At 39.3% G+C, this 16,721-nt stretch overlaps 1 protein-coding gene across 6 annotated transcripts; it reads right to left on the bottom strand.

The window, feature by feature from the left end:
• Positions 1–518: 518 nt before the first annotated feature.
• SCMH1 (Scm polycomb group protein homolog 1) lies at positions 519–15,356 on the bottom strand. Of its 6 annotated transcripts, none has more exons than XM_053454443.1 (15): positions 15,283–15,356; positions 12,613–12,697; positions 11,531–11,590; positions 9,366–9,436; positions 7,764–7,998; positions 6,913–7,001; positions 6,552–6,795; positions 6,024–6,247; positions 5,459–5,585; positions 5,105–5,305; positions 4,730–4,909; positions 4,505–4,633; positions 3,222–3,404; positions 1,771–1,901; positions 519–1,528 (listed from the first exon to the last, which is right to left on the bottom strand). In XM_053454443.1, the coding sequence occupies exons 2-15, from the start codon at positions 12,635–12,637 to the stop codon at positions 1,403–1,405; spliced, it is 2,025 nt and encodes a 674-aa protein (XP_053310418.1). In that variant the 5' UTR covers positions 12,638–12,697; positions 15,283–15,356; the 3' UTR covers positions 519–1,402. The 6 variants fall into 6 exon arrangements, with proteins under 6 accessions (XP_053310418.1, XP_053310420.1, XP_053310416.1 ...); XM_053454445.1 differs by lacking the exon at positions 15,283–15,356 and adding an exon at positions 13,771–13,888 and having other exon boundaries at positions 4,730–4,906; positions 12,613–12,744; XM_053454441.1 differs by lacking the exon at positions 15,283–15,356 and adding an exon at positions 13,771–13,887 and having other exon boundaries at positions 12,613–12,744.
• Positions 15,357–16,721: the final 1,365 nt, after the last annotated feature.

Here is a 16,721-nt window from a genome sequence, read left to right as displayed (position 1 = left end):
TCTTTTCATTCAACTTTTTTTCTTTTTTCCAAAGAGGATGGATTTAGAATATGCTGTTTATAAACTAGTTACTCTGTTCAGTTTCACAATAATGTATTATAATAGGGAGCGGTTTCCACTAAGATTACTCTTCGTTTCATTTTTAGGCTACTTTACCGTACTATGAGCTGGGTTTCATTATAATTATCAATAATCGTATTGATAAGATTGATAATTATACCCACCCATTATTTGGGGTACACCATACTCTGGAATTTGAAGGTAGTTACTTCTTCCTAACAATGTTTATTCCCATACTGACTTGATTAGACCCACTTAGGTCTTTAAGGCATTCCTATAAACCCGCAGACCATTGTAGAATGAGGAACTAAGAAGTCCATTCTATTTCCCCTTTCCTTGCTAAAACGGCTCAATGCACACCTCTAAAGTAACAATAGGAAAGGTATTAGGCACCTGACATGAGAATGGCTATGTTATTTTCAGTAACAGCTATAAGAAACCACAGACACACAAAACTCTTCAGTTGTTTTGCGATTGCAGCAAATCATGCATATATTATTTCCATGACTGCTGCATACCATTCACTATATATTTTATGTGAAATAAACAGATTGAGTAAAAAAAAAAAAAAATCACCAAGAAATGCGATGAGTTCTGTTGAACAGTTGCCAGGTTTTCTAGAAAGATGTTTTATAGGTTTCCACAATTTATCTATCTGAACCAAATAGAAAGTAGACTTTTTCTCTGGTTTAAAAGGTGAAAGAAAAAAAATGTAAATTTGTACAGTGGCACTAATATTCCAGAATAATTTCTTTATGCAAAATAAATCAGCCTCATTCCCAATAAATACCAGCAAGTAAGATGGATTTTGAGAACAATGAATGTGGGCAGTATAGCTGGATTTATTACATAAACAGCAGACTGTCAGATAATATTAAACTGGGGAGGGCAGAATGGTCTATGAAGTATAAGGGCTTATAATGGTCACCAATAATTCTGACAAAGCATTAGATTGCAAATTTTTCTGGACAGTAATTAATTGTGCCTATTATACTCTACTATGTACAGCGTGGTGTACACTGCCAGTGCTATATATGATAAGAAAAATGTATTGTCAGGATTTATTGGGCGCACATTAGGGAGCACATCCCACCCATAAGTGTAATGCCTTTATCTCCCATCTTCCCGCTAGTTTGAAATACCAAGGACAAGTTCACAGGGCTTGAGGAAGATCTCATTTTAGAAACGGTTCTTCTTGTCACCATTTTGTAACCCCACCAAAAAAGGGGTTTCAGGGCTTTGAGTCCCATTCCTCACAAGGTGATTCTCCAATAGACTGCTGGGGCAGCAGAGTCCTAGACATGAACAGTTAGAGGATGCAAAAATGTAACCAAAATGTTGGTCAGAATTTCCCTTGCTTCAATTTGTCTATATGGTGAGAAAGCTTAAGAGCAGGTCCCAACTTTAGCCCCATGTACTTCATCATGACATCACTTCTCAGGAGGAGCAAAGCCTTGCCGTCAATTTCCTAAGGACAAGAGGGGGACAAATGGGTAACGACATTCAATATGGAGGTTAAATGGTTAGTACCATACCTATAAATTTATTTGGTATGTAGGATATGGCTAAAATGACTTTTCTTTATTTTGTGTTGTAGAAAGTGGTAACAGAACCCCATCCAAATGCTTATGGCTTTGGAAAGCATGTGATTTAATTAACATTTTATCATGCTACTGTTCATGTGACTAGGTGCAGTTCATAAAGACTCACATGTTTACGGAAGAGATCTGCATGGGATCCCAGCTGTGGATCAGCGTCTCTGACAAACTGCATGACATCCTCCATGTTCCATGACGATGGGTCACGAGGTCCTGCTCGACCATTTTGAAACCGCTCTGACTCTAAAAAAAAAACAAAAAAAAAACCAGCAATGACACATAAGGAGGACATTAATTAGATCTCTGACACTTGTTCTTTTTGCATGATGAGAAACAGAATGGGATTTTTTTCCATTTTTGGGAGTTTTTGTGGAGTCTGGAGGAGAGTAGTGGTTTCAACTCACTGATTTCATGGTTGGGTCTATTCACTAAGATGTTGGGTGGTCAGTTGAGTTAAGGGTTAAGTAGACTGACCAGACTTGATCGAGGTTGCTTGCCATGGCTTGCTTTAACTTGCCAAACCACTGCCTCTTAACCTCTTCTCCCACTCTGTGCACAATGGGATGAGAGTAAACATTAAAAACCCTTGCAGGTTTTTAATAGATACCATGCCCCCTCCCCTGCACAGGCTTAAATTGCCTAAAAAACCCTTTACAGAAGCATATGAAACCTATCCCTTCCATCCACCCCTCCTTCCATCTGCTCCTATAAAATGCATGCAGTTGTAAATATATACAGTATTTATATATACTTGAAAGGGACATTTATCAGAAAATTGACATTTCAGCCCCTCACGGGGGGGCATACAGTGTAGACAATATATATATAAAAACAAACATACTCTTATCAGCTGGAAAAAAGCAGCGTGCACAGGAGATGTGACGATTTTTGATCATTTCTATTTTCTACAATTCTTCTAAGTGCTCCTTTCTTCATTATATATATGTATATATATGGAGGATGGGACCCATTGATATGAATGGTATACCTTAAGCCATTAGAGGATGCAATGCACATGCAACTCATAGATTCATGAATCCACAAGCTGCTTGCTTTTTTCCTACCTGATGTGAGTTGGTTTTAGTGAATTTGCAAGTTGTGCAGGTTAACAGATACAAACTCACATTTTTTACCAACTGGTGTCGCCCTCAAAGCATGAAAAGACCCCAGTGTTGGGAAAGGCCATCCTTAGGAAGTATATTCTTCCAGAATGGCTGATCTGGTGGTGCATAATGCATAGTTCAAGACTTTCTTGATCTATGATCTTGATCTTTCATCAACCTAACAATACATTAGACAGAGGTATCTTAGCACAAGAATCTAATTGAGGAATTAATAAACACCATTGTGTTCTAAAGTGCCCATATATCTTGTGTATCTGGGACATCTTGTGGTGCGATGACCAAGGCCACAGGTGTTTCTTTGTGACCATGTTAGGCTATGGTCCATGGCCCATAACATCATCCTGTTTGTTCTACACTGCAAGAGGTGTCCATAAAGTTATAATGTATGATGACTACACTGCAAAATGAGGCTTACACAGTGTATTTATGCCTAACTTACCACCTGAGCTCAGCCTACGCACTGTTCCTTGAGAAAGGCTGCTTTGCTGATGAAGACTGCGTTGAGCTGGAGAATGGTAGTTTCTGGAGATTCTACCAGGGTTGGGACTATTGGGAGAATTGGTAGGGCCCAGACGTTGCTCCATGGACCCTGGGAGACCAGCATCCAACAGGAATGTTTCCCCTATTACCAAAAAATGGAGGGAAAGGGGCTGCAATCAGTTTTTTAAAGCTGTGCTTGTGAAAAATATTCCTGTGGGGCAGAGAACACTTCTAGTTGGTTTATACTGAGCATTTTTTTATGCCATCTACTAAAAACGCAATGCACTTTTGAGAATGCTATACATGGATACAACATAAAGGTAGTCAGAGAAATGGCAAGTAATACCTCCAATCACTGATATAAGAATAAGGGTTGGAGCCCACAAGGCCCAAGTCCAAGGGGAGCATTTACGCATTCAGGCAACTCAAACCTCAAACGTGTAGGCTAGTTGGGAGGAGGTGTCAGGAAGATCTCACCTTCATAGGCACATCTCCTGTTCCCTGTTTTTAAGTTATTGCAATATAATCGAAGAGACACTGCCCCCCTCCACTCATGTTTTTTCCTGAACATAGTTAATGTAGTGAGTTAAATAAACAGTGATGTAGGCCTTTAAAATATGTTGAATAGACTCCCTAGTGCAGTCTTATTAGCACAAAATCAGGTATCTACATGCAGGAATCTGAAATAATTAGGTCTGTTGCTTATGAACACATTAACACTTAAATGAATGATAGTGAACATTACATTTAAGGAAGATACGCAACAAAGCAAACTCCCCCCCCCCCACTGCAACATTATTTCCCATTATTAAGGTGCTGCTGGTATAGAGGGAAGGTGCAGGAATAGTCACTTTTTTTTTTTTGATACCACTATATTGAGATCTATAACTATCCATAACTAAAGAGTGGTATCACTACTGATACAAAGTTGTCACATAAAAATATGGAATTATATAATGGAAATAACATAATCATAACATGTTATCACAGAGATCGTTCTTAGAAAAAAAGTTCATGCTCAACAGTTGGAAAATGGGCCTTTTGTGTATATGAATCTGAATTTACTAGAATAGTCTTAATGCCCATCACATATATACGATGAGTATGTAATTTTACTGGCAATATAAAGGTGGTCAAATTGGCTAATGGTCAAATAACTGATTCTTATCTCCAATGAAACCTGTTTAAGGTCTGAATGTCAGTAACCATATATCCAGGAAGACAATGTCCACAATGCCTTACCTTCTGACACATGACAATCATTCTTTGGTAGTTTTGGACATAAAGGGGCATTATAAGGAGGTACTTCATGTGGGTATCTCTTGGAGCCTCTTCCTGGCCCATGGACCCCGTTCTCAGCGTTACCCCTTTCTAGTAAAAAAAAAAAAAAAAAAAGGTTTTATCACCATGTGGCAAGAGTTTCAAGATTAATACCTACTGTACAGTCTTGCCTTTTTGCACACACACCTGCTAGATACCGATCATCATACGACCCAGAAGGCGGTAGAGAGTTCTGTGTGAAGGGCTGATTTCCAAATAAGTTTTCACAGTTCAGATTTCTGCAAAGCTTCTCCAGAAATCGAAGAACATAACCAATACTGTTCACTGCAGGAAGGTTCAGAGTATGTTGTTCCCTCTCGAACACTGCTATAAAACAACATATTGCTTTAATGGAACTAAGCACTAAAAGCAGACTTTAGTAGTAACGATGTTGGCGCATGTATGGAAAGATAGGAGGAATCACAAGTAGGTGGTCTTATAGACAGAACGGAAATCAATGAAGAGAACATGGGTGAAGGAAAAAAAAACAGTTAAGAGAATTATTATTTTGTTTATCCTCACCGGATATCACTTCTCCACCATGTCCCTGTTTCAGGAAGCTGAACACGGTTTTCTGGTGGTGTGCACAGTCTATGCAAGCCTGAACTGCCTGCTGCAAGACGACTGAAGCCCGTGCTGGACCAAAATGATCTGGGAGGTGCTGGACCTTTTTCCGGTCTAGGTGTGGGCCTGAATCCCCATTCTTGTTCAGGTAAATGCAAACTACAGAGATTGGACACAATATAGGACTGACTCCTTAGTATTCAAGAACTAGCATGACTTATTTAATTGCATGCCAGGGTAACATGTTTTATGTTACGAAAGACAATGATGACCTTAGGCCTTAGGTGTGGATGAGTATTTCAGATGGAGTACCTGTGGGAGCTTGCATTGCTGCACATGGGACAGTGGCAGCATCCTGTGGTACTGTACTGGTGTCAGGCTCTGGGGTACTGTTAGTGGGAGATGTAGGTACTTGGTTTAACAACAGTCGAGGCTTCCTCTGAAAAGTAATAAAGTAGAAATTAAACATGTTTTAAAAAAAGTCAAAACCACAAATAGTTTATTATATTTTCTCAAAAGGTGAGTTTTGAGCATGCTTCAACTTCAATTGTCCATACAGAGGAGTCAATATAACACTTTCCAATCTTTTGTCCAGAAGCCTACTGTAAACTGATCTAACTCTTCTTGTTAACTCTTGGCAATCCACTGATAAGGAACCTGGATACTTGGGATTGGGGAGTAAAAGTTCCAAACCATGATGTTGGTGAATGGCGGTCAGAGGTTACATGCAGTTAATATGAAGTGAAAGAGCAGGTTGGGTGCAAACTTTATGTCTTAAATGAAAAATGCTAATCACTTTTCCAGTTACTGTATTTCTAATTGAGAGACTTAAGCCTCACTTGTCAAAATACGGTGGGTGCTTGGTTAGTTCCCTCACCTTGCTTCCTGGTTTTGGACCTCGCTTCTTGGGGAAATGAAAAGGCTCTCTGAATTTTGGTGGTGCAGTTGTCAGCTGATGGATAAGAGCCTTTGGCAGCTGACCCTTCTTCCTTCCTGGTTTTCTGCGTCTGCGTCCAGGAACAACAGGCAGCAGGTTTTTGGGCCCCCGCATCATTGCAGTGGCAATACCCGCAGCAGGCAGAGGGCTCTTTGGAATGGCAACTGTACACAAGGAAAAATATTGTGTGATGAGAAAGGCGGTGTAGTTATATTGATTTGTATTATAGGTCACCGTACTATTCGTAGGTGTACTATACTGTTGTCCAGCTGGAGATCTCCAGGCTGGATATGGCTTCCATCCCCAATCTTAGCTTGAATAGTTTGTGGCCCTTAGCATAAGAAATGTGAGAAAATTGTCAAATATTATATACATTTCAATGTTACCATAAAGGCCTTCATGTTGATAGCAACAGTACGAGAGGTGTCCCCAACCATCATATGGTGACTGTTACAAATAAAGACATACCTTTGGTCCCAGGTGGCTGCAGGTTGTCACCAGTTAGGGAGCACCATCCCACAGGAAAGATATCACGAGAGTCATATCGGCACCAGTAATCAAAAGCTCCTCTCCAGCCATCAAATGTTACAAGAATCTCACTACCCCTCACTTCCCCAATGGTAGCTGGGCAGATAAAATGTGGGTTCTTTCTGTCCACAGCCTCCAACTTCATCCCCATCTCAAAGTGGTTCTGTGCAGGAGAAGGAGGTTCCTGAAAAAGATAACCATTAAAATATCTCTTAAATTAATACATTGTTCAGCTACAAAACTAGACAAGCAATACGCATGCAAAGATAATATGACTAGATTAGATACAAGTCACATGTACCTTGTGAAATATTTTAGAAGGTGCCATCTCTGCTCCATTTAGAGTCTTCAGAAGGAACATGGGCCATGAGGAGGCATTAAGTCGGAAACCTGAGCACAGAATTAATATTTACAAAGAGATTCTGACCAGCCAAACCAAGAATATGTCGGGTGATACAGCACACAATGCATTTCAGATGTTCTAGTGGTCAAGCAGCCTCAGTTTTTAAACATCTAAACGGCAACCAATAAAACTTTTGTAACTCCAGGACAGTAATGTAATTTACTCCTAACTCTTGAATAATTAGTTCAAGATAAATATCTACATTCGCACCAAAAGCTTATTTATACTGCATTTAGAAGTGTATGTAAATTATTTAAAATATAATTTTACATTTTCATTAATACACCACGTCCGATATATACTGTACATACATTATCTATGCATATATTTGAAGTCATTATGCTGTATTTTTGTAGGACTCCATTGACTGTCAACTGTGCAACTTTTCTATTGTCTTAGTAATTTTGCCACAGAGATTGCTACATAGTAGAAAACAATTGCTAATTGTTTACATGTGTTCTATTGTTCCTAAAATAAAATGTCACTGTTCTTTATAAATAATGCTAAAAATACACCAGGCTGACAATTTCTTGCTTATTTTACAAAGGAAATACCTATGTCTAGGTGACATGTCAAACCCTGCCAAACCTTCCTTTAAAGACGACATGGAGGACATGTGTGAAGACACATGCATTTGAACAGTTTGCTTATTACGTTAATACTCTATTCTTCATGACTATGCAGTCTATGTGCTATAAACAGTACCAAGCATGTCGAGCATTTACACAAGGTTAATACAGGGGACTCACCTAGTGGTGGCTGTAACATGCCTCCGTTCTTCTCACAGGTTCCAATGGGTTGGATCTCTGATGAGTCCACCAGTCTCCAGAAATCATTCTTGTTGTCACTGCCATCCAGTCTTAGTCTAATCCGAGCGCCTGTGAGGCCAACTACAGAAGCAATACAGGTTGACGTAGTGTTTCTTGGGTCCTGGGCTTCTAACTTCATACCAATCTTGTAATCATTGGAAGGTGGCGAGCATGACTGGAGAGTGTAAGAGAGAAATAGTCATTGGACAAATTAGTGGTAGAAAGATTCTTAGTTATTCAAACCAATGCCTACAAATTTCAGAAACAATCTATATTATTCATGCAAATAACGGGTGCACACAATTGTCTTTTAACTGAGTTGTGGAGAGGTGATACAGTAAGATATCAGCTTAGGTAGAAATAAGTTATTGTTGCAAGATCTGGACTTCCATGTAATACCTTATTTGCTCGATTATAAGACGACCCTGATTATAAGACGACCCCCCAAAATCAAAATATTAATTTAGGAAAAAAACAAAAAGCCTGAATATAAGACTACCCTATAGGAAAAAAGTTTTACTAGTAAATATTAATTCATGTAAACTAATTTTCATATTTAATAAAAGCTATGATTGAGAAAAATATATTTTTTATTTCCTTTTATTTGCCAACCTGCCCCCCCAGTTATGCACATCTGCCCCCCTATTTGCCACTCTGCCCCATGATGTGCCTTTTAACCCTCTATATGCCACTCTGCCTCCAGAAATGTCTTATACCCTCCTATATGCCACTGTGCCCTATGATATGCCTTTTAATACACTGTTAGCAGTATATATATATCTCCAGAAATGCATTTTAACCCCCTATATGCCACTCAGCCCCATGATATGCCTTTTAACCCCCTATATGCCAGAGTGGCATATAGGGGTATAAGGCATATCATGGGGCAGAGGGGCATATAGGGGGTTAAAATGCATTTCTGGAGATATATATATATATATATATATATATATATATATATATATATATATATATATACTGCTAACAGCAATCACACTCCTATCAAGCCAAGGCAGCCAGTACATGCTGGAACCTGGGGATGTTAGAAGTGTGATTACAGCCTCCCTATGCCATGCTACCACCCCCCTTACACATCCATGCTATCACACACACTCATTCACAAACATTTAAATACTCATTCATTCCATTAATCACACATACACACACACACACGCTCAAACCCCCCATCCCCCCAGCCCCTTACCTGAACTGCAGATCTCCCACACGCAGACTTCTGCAGGGGCCCGGCTGTGCGAGCAACTTCTCTGGCCCCGCCCCCAGAGGAAGGAGGGGGGAGGTAGAGTTATGTGAGGACTGTGCTAGCTTCCTGTTCTCCTGCAGCTAATAGCAGAGACGCTGCTCGCGACCAAAGCCTGGTAAGCAGCACGGCCCCAGCAGAATGAGGTCTGATTAGAAGACGACCTCGATTATTTGCTCTGGAAAAAACCTCGTCTTATAATCGAGCAAATACGGTACATTGCTGGTCTCCGAAGCTGAGATTAAGGCATATTCTAACTAAATCAGTCCAACATTTTCCCTTACCTGTCTGAAACAGTGAGGGGGTGCTGGCTGGGAACCAGTTTCTTTAAGGTATTTTTCCCAACTGAAGTGACCTGCAAATAAATAACAATTATATAACACATTGCAGCATTACGCTTCTCTGAGCTACAAATATGCACAGCCTATATATTACTGTACATTTAATTAGAACATAGAAACACATAGGAGCCGTTCTACTTTGACCATTCTTTAAAAAACGTCTGATAAGACCTTAGACATAATTTTGCCTGTGTTAACGTCTTATGTGTTTAGTGAACCACTTTGAATATTTGATTTGCTGTAACAACTCAACTTTTAGCAAACAGATTATTGTGATGTTTCGGGATTTAGGGCACTTACAATTATACACTACTTAATTTAAACTCCTGAAAAAGAGGGACATTAATGGAAGAAAGAGGGTTTTGGGTATAAATGAAACACTGTTCTTCCTAAAGAGGGACAATGAGAAGGTAAAGTGTATTGTATGCTCTGTTGATTAATGATAATGATTTTTTAAGACAGGGCCATTTTAACACAGTCCAGACAATTCAGTCACTGTTGACATAAGGAAGTTCGCTTTACTAATGCTTAAAATAAATTGGGGACATAGCTGCCCATTTAAATACTAAACCCAGCAAGCATTGTGGATGTCATCTAAGGACACCCTCTTCTGATTTATCATTTTTTAAAATAGATTTTTCTTTAATAGAAAGTGAGTTTTTACTATTGCATTCCACATATTCAATTTGGACTAATGTCATAATAACTAAACAATGTCTAAGCTCACACACGTTTTATAATAAAAAACATAAAAAGGGACCACAGTGAAAGGTCTATGAAATCACTGTTTTAGCAGCCTGGCCTAACTTATATGCTTTCTTCATCAAATGTAAATGTATAAAAGAAAAAGTCTCAGCACCTTTTAACTTTTAAAATGGAATGATAAGACAATGCAGTTAATACTGAAAAAGAAGACTGCACAATGCATACCAAAAATTTGCATCTGCAAACTAGCACTGATAAGCCTAATGAAATGAAAACAAAGAGAAAATACATGTAACTATCTATATAAAAAACCCCACCGCAACACAATATATATATTATATAGAACAGGGGTGTCCAGCCTGCGGCCCTCCAGCTGCTGCAGGACTACATATCCCATAATCCTCTTTCAGCTAAGGGCCTGGATGATGAGTATGGGAGATGCAGTCCTGCAGCAGCTGGAGGGCCGCAGGTTGGACACCCCTGATATAGAAGAAAGAAGCACTTGGAAGCACATAGAAGTTGTGATTGCTCAAGAAATTCATGATGAGTTTCCGTTAATACAATATAGAAATTTCTTATCTTAGTCACATAGGTTTATTTAGTGTACTGAACTGCAACATGAAGGATTTTGAAAAATGCTAATTTAGTAGGCTATACTTTAAGCTTTCAATAATAATTGCATTTTAATCTGTTCTTCACTGAAGGTTTTGTAGTGCTTTCCAAAAACGCACCAGATTTTGGTTTACTTGGCCGTTTAGTACCCTCATGCTCAAGACTCACTGACATTTAATAAAACTACACTAACAATTTATGGGTGCTAGTCCAGTGATGTACAATTGCGATCTGCCTTTTCTCATTGGCAAATGACATTTACACAGAAGGTCTGACAGGTCTCTCTATATTCGTATACAGCCACTTTACAAGGTTAAGTCTGAAACGAGAGAACATTAGCCCTTCAAATCACCAGACGATAAACTGCATTTTTTGAAGCGCACACAGGATATGTGTTTTATGACCCGCTTGTATTTGAGCTATTAACCCTTAAATGAGGTTAAACCCAAATATTGGGATATTTGAGCTAAACTGAAGGGGCACATCATCTCTTTTCGGGATACATACATAACTTAATCATACATTACTCTGTTGCAGCTGACTATATAATTCTGGTAACTTTATTATGTATTATTATCAATTTTCAAGGACAGTACTTCCAATTCTAATTATATATTTGTGCATCTGACTAAAGACTACATAAAAAAGTTATTTTTATGTTCTCCTGTTATTACCTTTTTGTATATACTCTGCCTGGTCAGTACTTTCTGCAAGTGCCTGGCTGCTTTACACATAAACAAAATCTATTAATAATATAGCAAATTTTACTCACAAACGGGAAAAGCAATTACCTTGATGTGTGTGTGTGTCAGACGGTCGTCCGTGTCTCCTGCCATCCTTCCAGTCAGTCGCTAACAAAAACAAAAGGAAAAATCTTTACTTATGATATTAAAGTTTGTGTGCATGGCTATGTGTATGTTATGCACACACAATTGCATTAAACCGTGGACAGAACAGCGGGCACATTGGATCATAATACCAACAAGAATACTTAGACTGCTGTAGTTAAAAAAGTGGATGTGCTGGCACTGTGTTTCTCATTTCTTACTGCTTAAGATAAACTTCATATACATTTACACATTGCATTAGTAAGATGGTCACTGAATGTCTTCCATATTAAAATGCATTTTCTTGCAATATGTAGATTGGAAGAAGAGGGAACTTTTTAAATGCACCGATCTCAACCCAACTGTTTGTTTTCTTAAGTAGCATGTTTTAAACTAATCATGGACGTAAGTTAATGAATGACAATTGGGATATCGGAGCCAGCGGTTCATCTTGACTCCCAGCTAACTAATGCCAAGCTACTTCTACTGCACTATAATAAGGGTAATTTATATAGCCATATTAGCCCAAGAGAAGATGAACTCTTTAGTCAAAGTTGATATCTTTTACTTGGTCATCGTAAAGTAACATAAGGTTCCAAGACCTCAGACGGAATCTTTATTTGAGGTCACGAAAGCTTCTATCACTTTACATCTTTTTCTGTTGTGGTCCAATAAAAAGGTATAAATATCGCCTACCGACTCCACTGCAATATTAAGAAAATATTGTGCTATATACTTGTATCTAAAGTTATCAGGGTCTCCAAACAAATGCAAATGTTATAATATTTACAGCAATAATTGATCAAAATTGTTTCATACCAATAAGGAGAGATAAGAGCATTTGTATGTCTGCGGTCAACTACTAAAGGCTATATCTCCCCCTGATCAATAAAAGGGCTGCAATACATAAGTAAACACCTTTTTGGCTCACTTATACGAGCTGTCAAATCGGAATGATTAACGAAAGCCCATGCTAGCTTTATAAATCATGAAATAAAACCTGCTATCAATCAATCCCCACTAGAAACTTCCCTACTAGTAATCACCCCTTAGATGTCCAGGTTTTCGCATGATCCAAGGAGACGGAAGTATGGTGCACAGGTCCAGCTAAGCAGATGCACGGTAGAGCTTCTGCAGAGAAACAGAGGGAGGATCCACAGATTGGTTAGGTGGAGAATCTGAAAGCAGACAAGGAAAGGTCCTGAAGCTGGCACAGTTCAATATAACAAGCTAAGGAAAGGTGTCACAAAAGGTGGTGGCAAATCAACACTACATCGACACAAATAAACACAATGCCTTCTCTGGGACAAACAAGCAAATAAAAAAAATGTGAACAGCCAGAGAAGCTCCACAATCTGCTTCTGGACAGGTCTGCAGAGGAAAGAGGGTGAATACACACATGGAGCAGTAACAGTAACACGTTGCTATCACATCAGAGGTTCAGAGGAAGTGCCAAAGCCAGCCTTAGCTTTCTTACACAGAAACAAAAATTTGTTTCTTGCAAAACACTTTTTAAATACATGGAAATACCTTTTATTAGACTAAAATTTAGCGGCAGTGTATAGGTAAAAATACTACCATACCGATAAGTTATAGACTACAGCATCTCGTATACGTATAACATATAGATAACATGCAACCTATATACTCTTTCAGTAAATTATGTTTAGTTATGTATAGACAGATGTATTTATAAATAAAGAAAAAGAGGGAAGCCCGCCATTCAGAACTAATGTAATGAAAGAAGGCTGGGGGTTGCTGCCTTGTAGAGATCTCAGTATAGTACAAGATTTGATACAGTACAGAACAGAAAGCCATGTTGCAAAGCATACACTGTAACACAAGAGACATTGTATGCTGTCAGAGGTAACACTATGGCCCTCACTCATATTCTCTCTCCTTGTCTTTTTCTAAAGCACACCCCCTGCCCTGTTTTCTCCCCTCCCCCTCTCCCTTCCTCCTAATCCACAACCTAAACACATGCAACCAAATCACAGCCATTGCCCTCCTCCTCCTCCTGCTCTCTCTTCCTTCCACTTCAAAACCAGCTTTTAACCCTTCTTCCTCCCTGCAGGGCCCTGTATTGACACAGGCTATTCCCTTCTCCCATCACCCTGCTGCTAATATGCAGAAGATATCTAGCCATGCACCTCCGGTGTCACACATTACCCTATTTTTTTCCACCAGGCTTAACATTCACTTACCCTTTAGGTTATTCAATTTTTTCTCCCGGGCTTTATTAGAGAAGGGGGGAATCTCAGTCTCCGTCGGCCATGATCTTTCCTACGCAACCAGACGTAAAAACAGACACCCCCCCTCCTTCTCTCCTCCTCTCCACTCCTCCTTCTCCCTCCTTCCCCTCTCAAACCAAAAGGACACTTAGTGCCTGGTATCTAGAAGGCAAGCAGTCTGAGTTTAACTCCTGCACTTCCACTAGAAAAGAGTTGTGGCAATTATCAATATATATTTGTGTTTGTCTCTTCATGTTACCCAGTTGCTAACCTTTATAATGTATAACATATACATAACCCATTATTTATTTGAAGAAGATGTCAACAATAAAACACAGTTTTTTCTACAATAAGTAATAAAAATAATGCAGCTTTGCAAATTACGTGATTTACAGTATATTAAAAGGTGCATATCACTCTATCAAGTCGAACAAAATCCAGTATGAATAGTCTAACTTTGATGACTTCATTTTGTTTTCTTGGACATGATATTTCGATTTTAGTAGTTCAATATTTTTCTTTTTTTTTGTCATTCATATTCAAATATTTTTAAGGGCATGATTTTACAGTCCACTTTTGAACAGACTGATTATGCTTACTTTTTTAAGTAAACTTGGGGTGAATCACACTAAAGACCTAAAAAGGAAACATGTACAGATTAGATACATTTATGTAACAATTCCTGCATTTAAGTATCTTTAATTTTATATTTGATGCATTTATTTAACAATTCCTGCATTTAAGTATCTTTTTCATTTTATTCTATTTTTTTATTTGCTCTAGTCATGTTTCTTAAAATCTCAAATCTTCTTTCTGTTTTTTACCACCTAATATCTGACTTCAGAACATTGTATTAGGAATGTTGGAAGGCCATTTCTGAAGATCTATGGTCTTAGCTCTAGAATAGGTATATTCTATTTCTTATTCTACGATTTTCATGAAAAGCGCTCATGCCCACCACATAGACAAATGTTTCTCTAAGTGGAAAGTAACTTAGGACATTCCTAAAATTCAGGTATCGACAAATGTGGTTTTGATCTAGGAGCAAGCCATAAAATGTAGGAGAGTTTTTTCCCCATTCCTGTTTTTTATTTTCATTTATTTTTGTCATATCTCCACTCGTCCTTTTCTCTTCTAAGGTAATGCTCCACCATCATATGTTCTCTTAATATATATATATATATTTTACAAATACGCATTAACAGAAAATTCCTATACACATGCACACACTATCCAACAACATCCACTAACACACACACTGAATTTGGCACTAAACATAGATAAAATATACACAGACACACTGACATACACACTATGCATATACCCACAAACACACTGACTCTGACACTATACATACACACACTGACACTACTGTACAGTACACACACTGACTGCATCATTATATATATATATATATATATATATATATATATACACACACACACTGACCCTAAAACTATAGGACACGCACACACAAGCACTAACCCTCTGCCCCTCACCCTCCTACTTCCTTGGACCTGCGTGCACTGTGTGCAAGCTGTCCGCTACTGCCTCTCAAAGTCACGTAATGGTGGTGCCAGAGTGCCGTGTGCCCGCGGCACCTGCCTCAGCTTCCCCTGTAGCCAAGCAGGGGGCCTGGCCAGGCCTGATACACCAGTACCAGGCATACCTCGCAGGCGCCAGGAAGCTATTTCTGGCGGCTAGGATTTGTCGAGCCCTGCATATGATCTCACCGGATACATCTACAGTGTAAAAATGCAAGAGTTGTGTTTACACATGCACAATAATGCTGCACAGTTTCATTCATTTATATGACACGGGTTATTTTTAACACTCCTATTAGCCTTGCTCGCATAAAACCAGATGCAGCTCAGGAGCTGCTGTTTAGTTTCGATTGTTGCTCAGCACCCATTATCACTCCATTACCTGGAAAACTCCCAGCCAAGCCATAGTGCCATCAAAAAGGTCATAGCCAAGTCTGAGTGTAAGAATTATGTCACATCAGCTACCAGCTTAGTATGTGACAGCGGATAAGAAAAAAAAACCTGGCATATTAGTTAACAAAATCAAATTTTCTAATGATATCCATAAAAGCTAGCACAAAACTGAAGAAAACATGTTCTGATTTGTTAAATACCCATTGATATTTAAGAAATAGATATACCAGATTGTAGTTGTTCCAAATTATAAACTTTTAATTCACATGCTTGTTCTAGTCTTGCATGTGAGAAGCACTGGTGTAACTACAGGGGTAGTAATTCCTGTCTTCTTGTACCGGTTAAATTTTTTTTTTTATAAAGAGCTGGTTCGGTCCAGGTTGGAAGGGCATTTTCTAAACTATTTTGAAACGTCACAGGGGGACAGGGATGTATTGGGGTGATCCTGCGGTGAAACGGAGTTGTGCAAGCAGCTGGAAAGAAAGTTGGAGGAGCAATGAGATGTAAGCAGGGGCTGAAGGGAGGTGGGACGTATGTGTGTGTTATCATGGATGTGTAATTGTGTGCAGGGCCGGACTGGCCCAACGGGATACCAGGAAATTTCCCGGTAGGCCGGTTGCTCCGTGGGCCGCTCGGCGACAGACCAACCTTCAAAACAGCCGCTGAGCGGCACCCGGGACGCCTCCTTCTGCCTCCAGTGCACAATGAAGTTAAGGGGGCCGGCCGGCACACACCACGCCGCCCAATGGCAGTGCCTCAGCACTTCGTCCCACGTCTTAAAAGAGGTGGAACGAAGAGCTGAGACACGACCATTGGGTGGCGCGATGCATGAACACCGGCCCCTTTAATTTCATGAATGCCGGCCTCCACCCGCTGCCCTCACCAGACACCAGAAGCAGTGGTAAGTGGGGGGGGGGGTTATATGAGGCTTATATGATATGCCTTTTAACCCCCTTCATGCCACACTGCCTCCAGAAATGCCTTTTA

This window comes from Spea bombifrons, chromosome 2 (assembly GCF_027358695.1).
Source record: "Spea bombifrons isolate aSpeBom1 chromosome 2, aSpeBom1.2.pri, whole genome shotgun sequence".
Classification (NCBI taxonomy): Eukaryota; Metazoa; Chordata; class Amphibia; order Anura; family Pelobatidae; genus Spea; species Spea bombifrons.
Note: the sequence above shows the minus strand (reverse complement) of the source record. Positions and strands in the feature narration are given on the sequence as shown.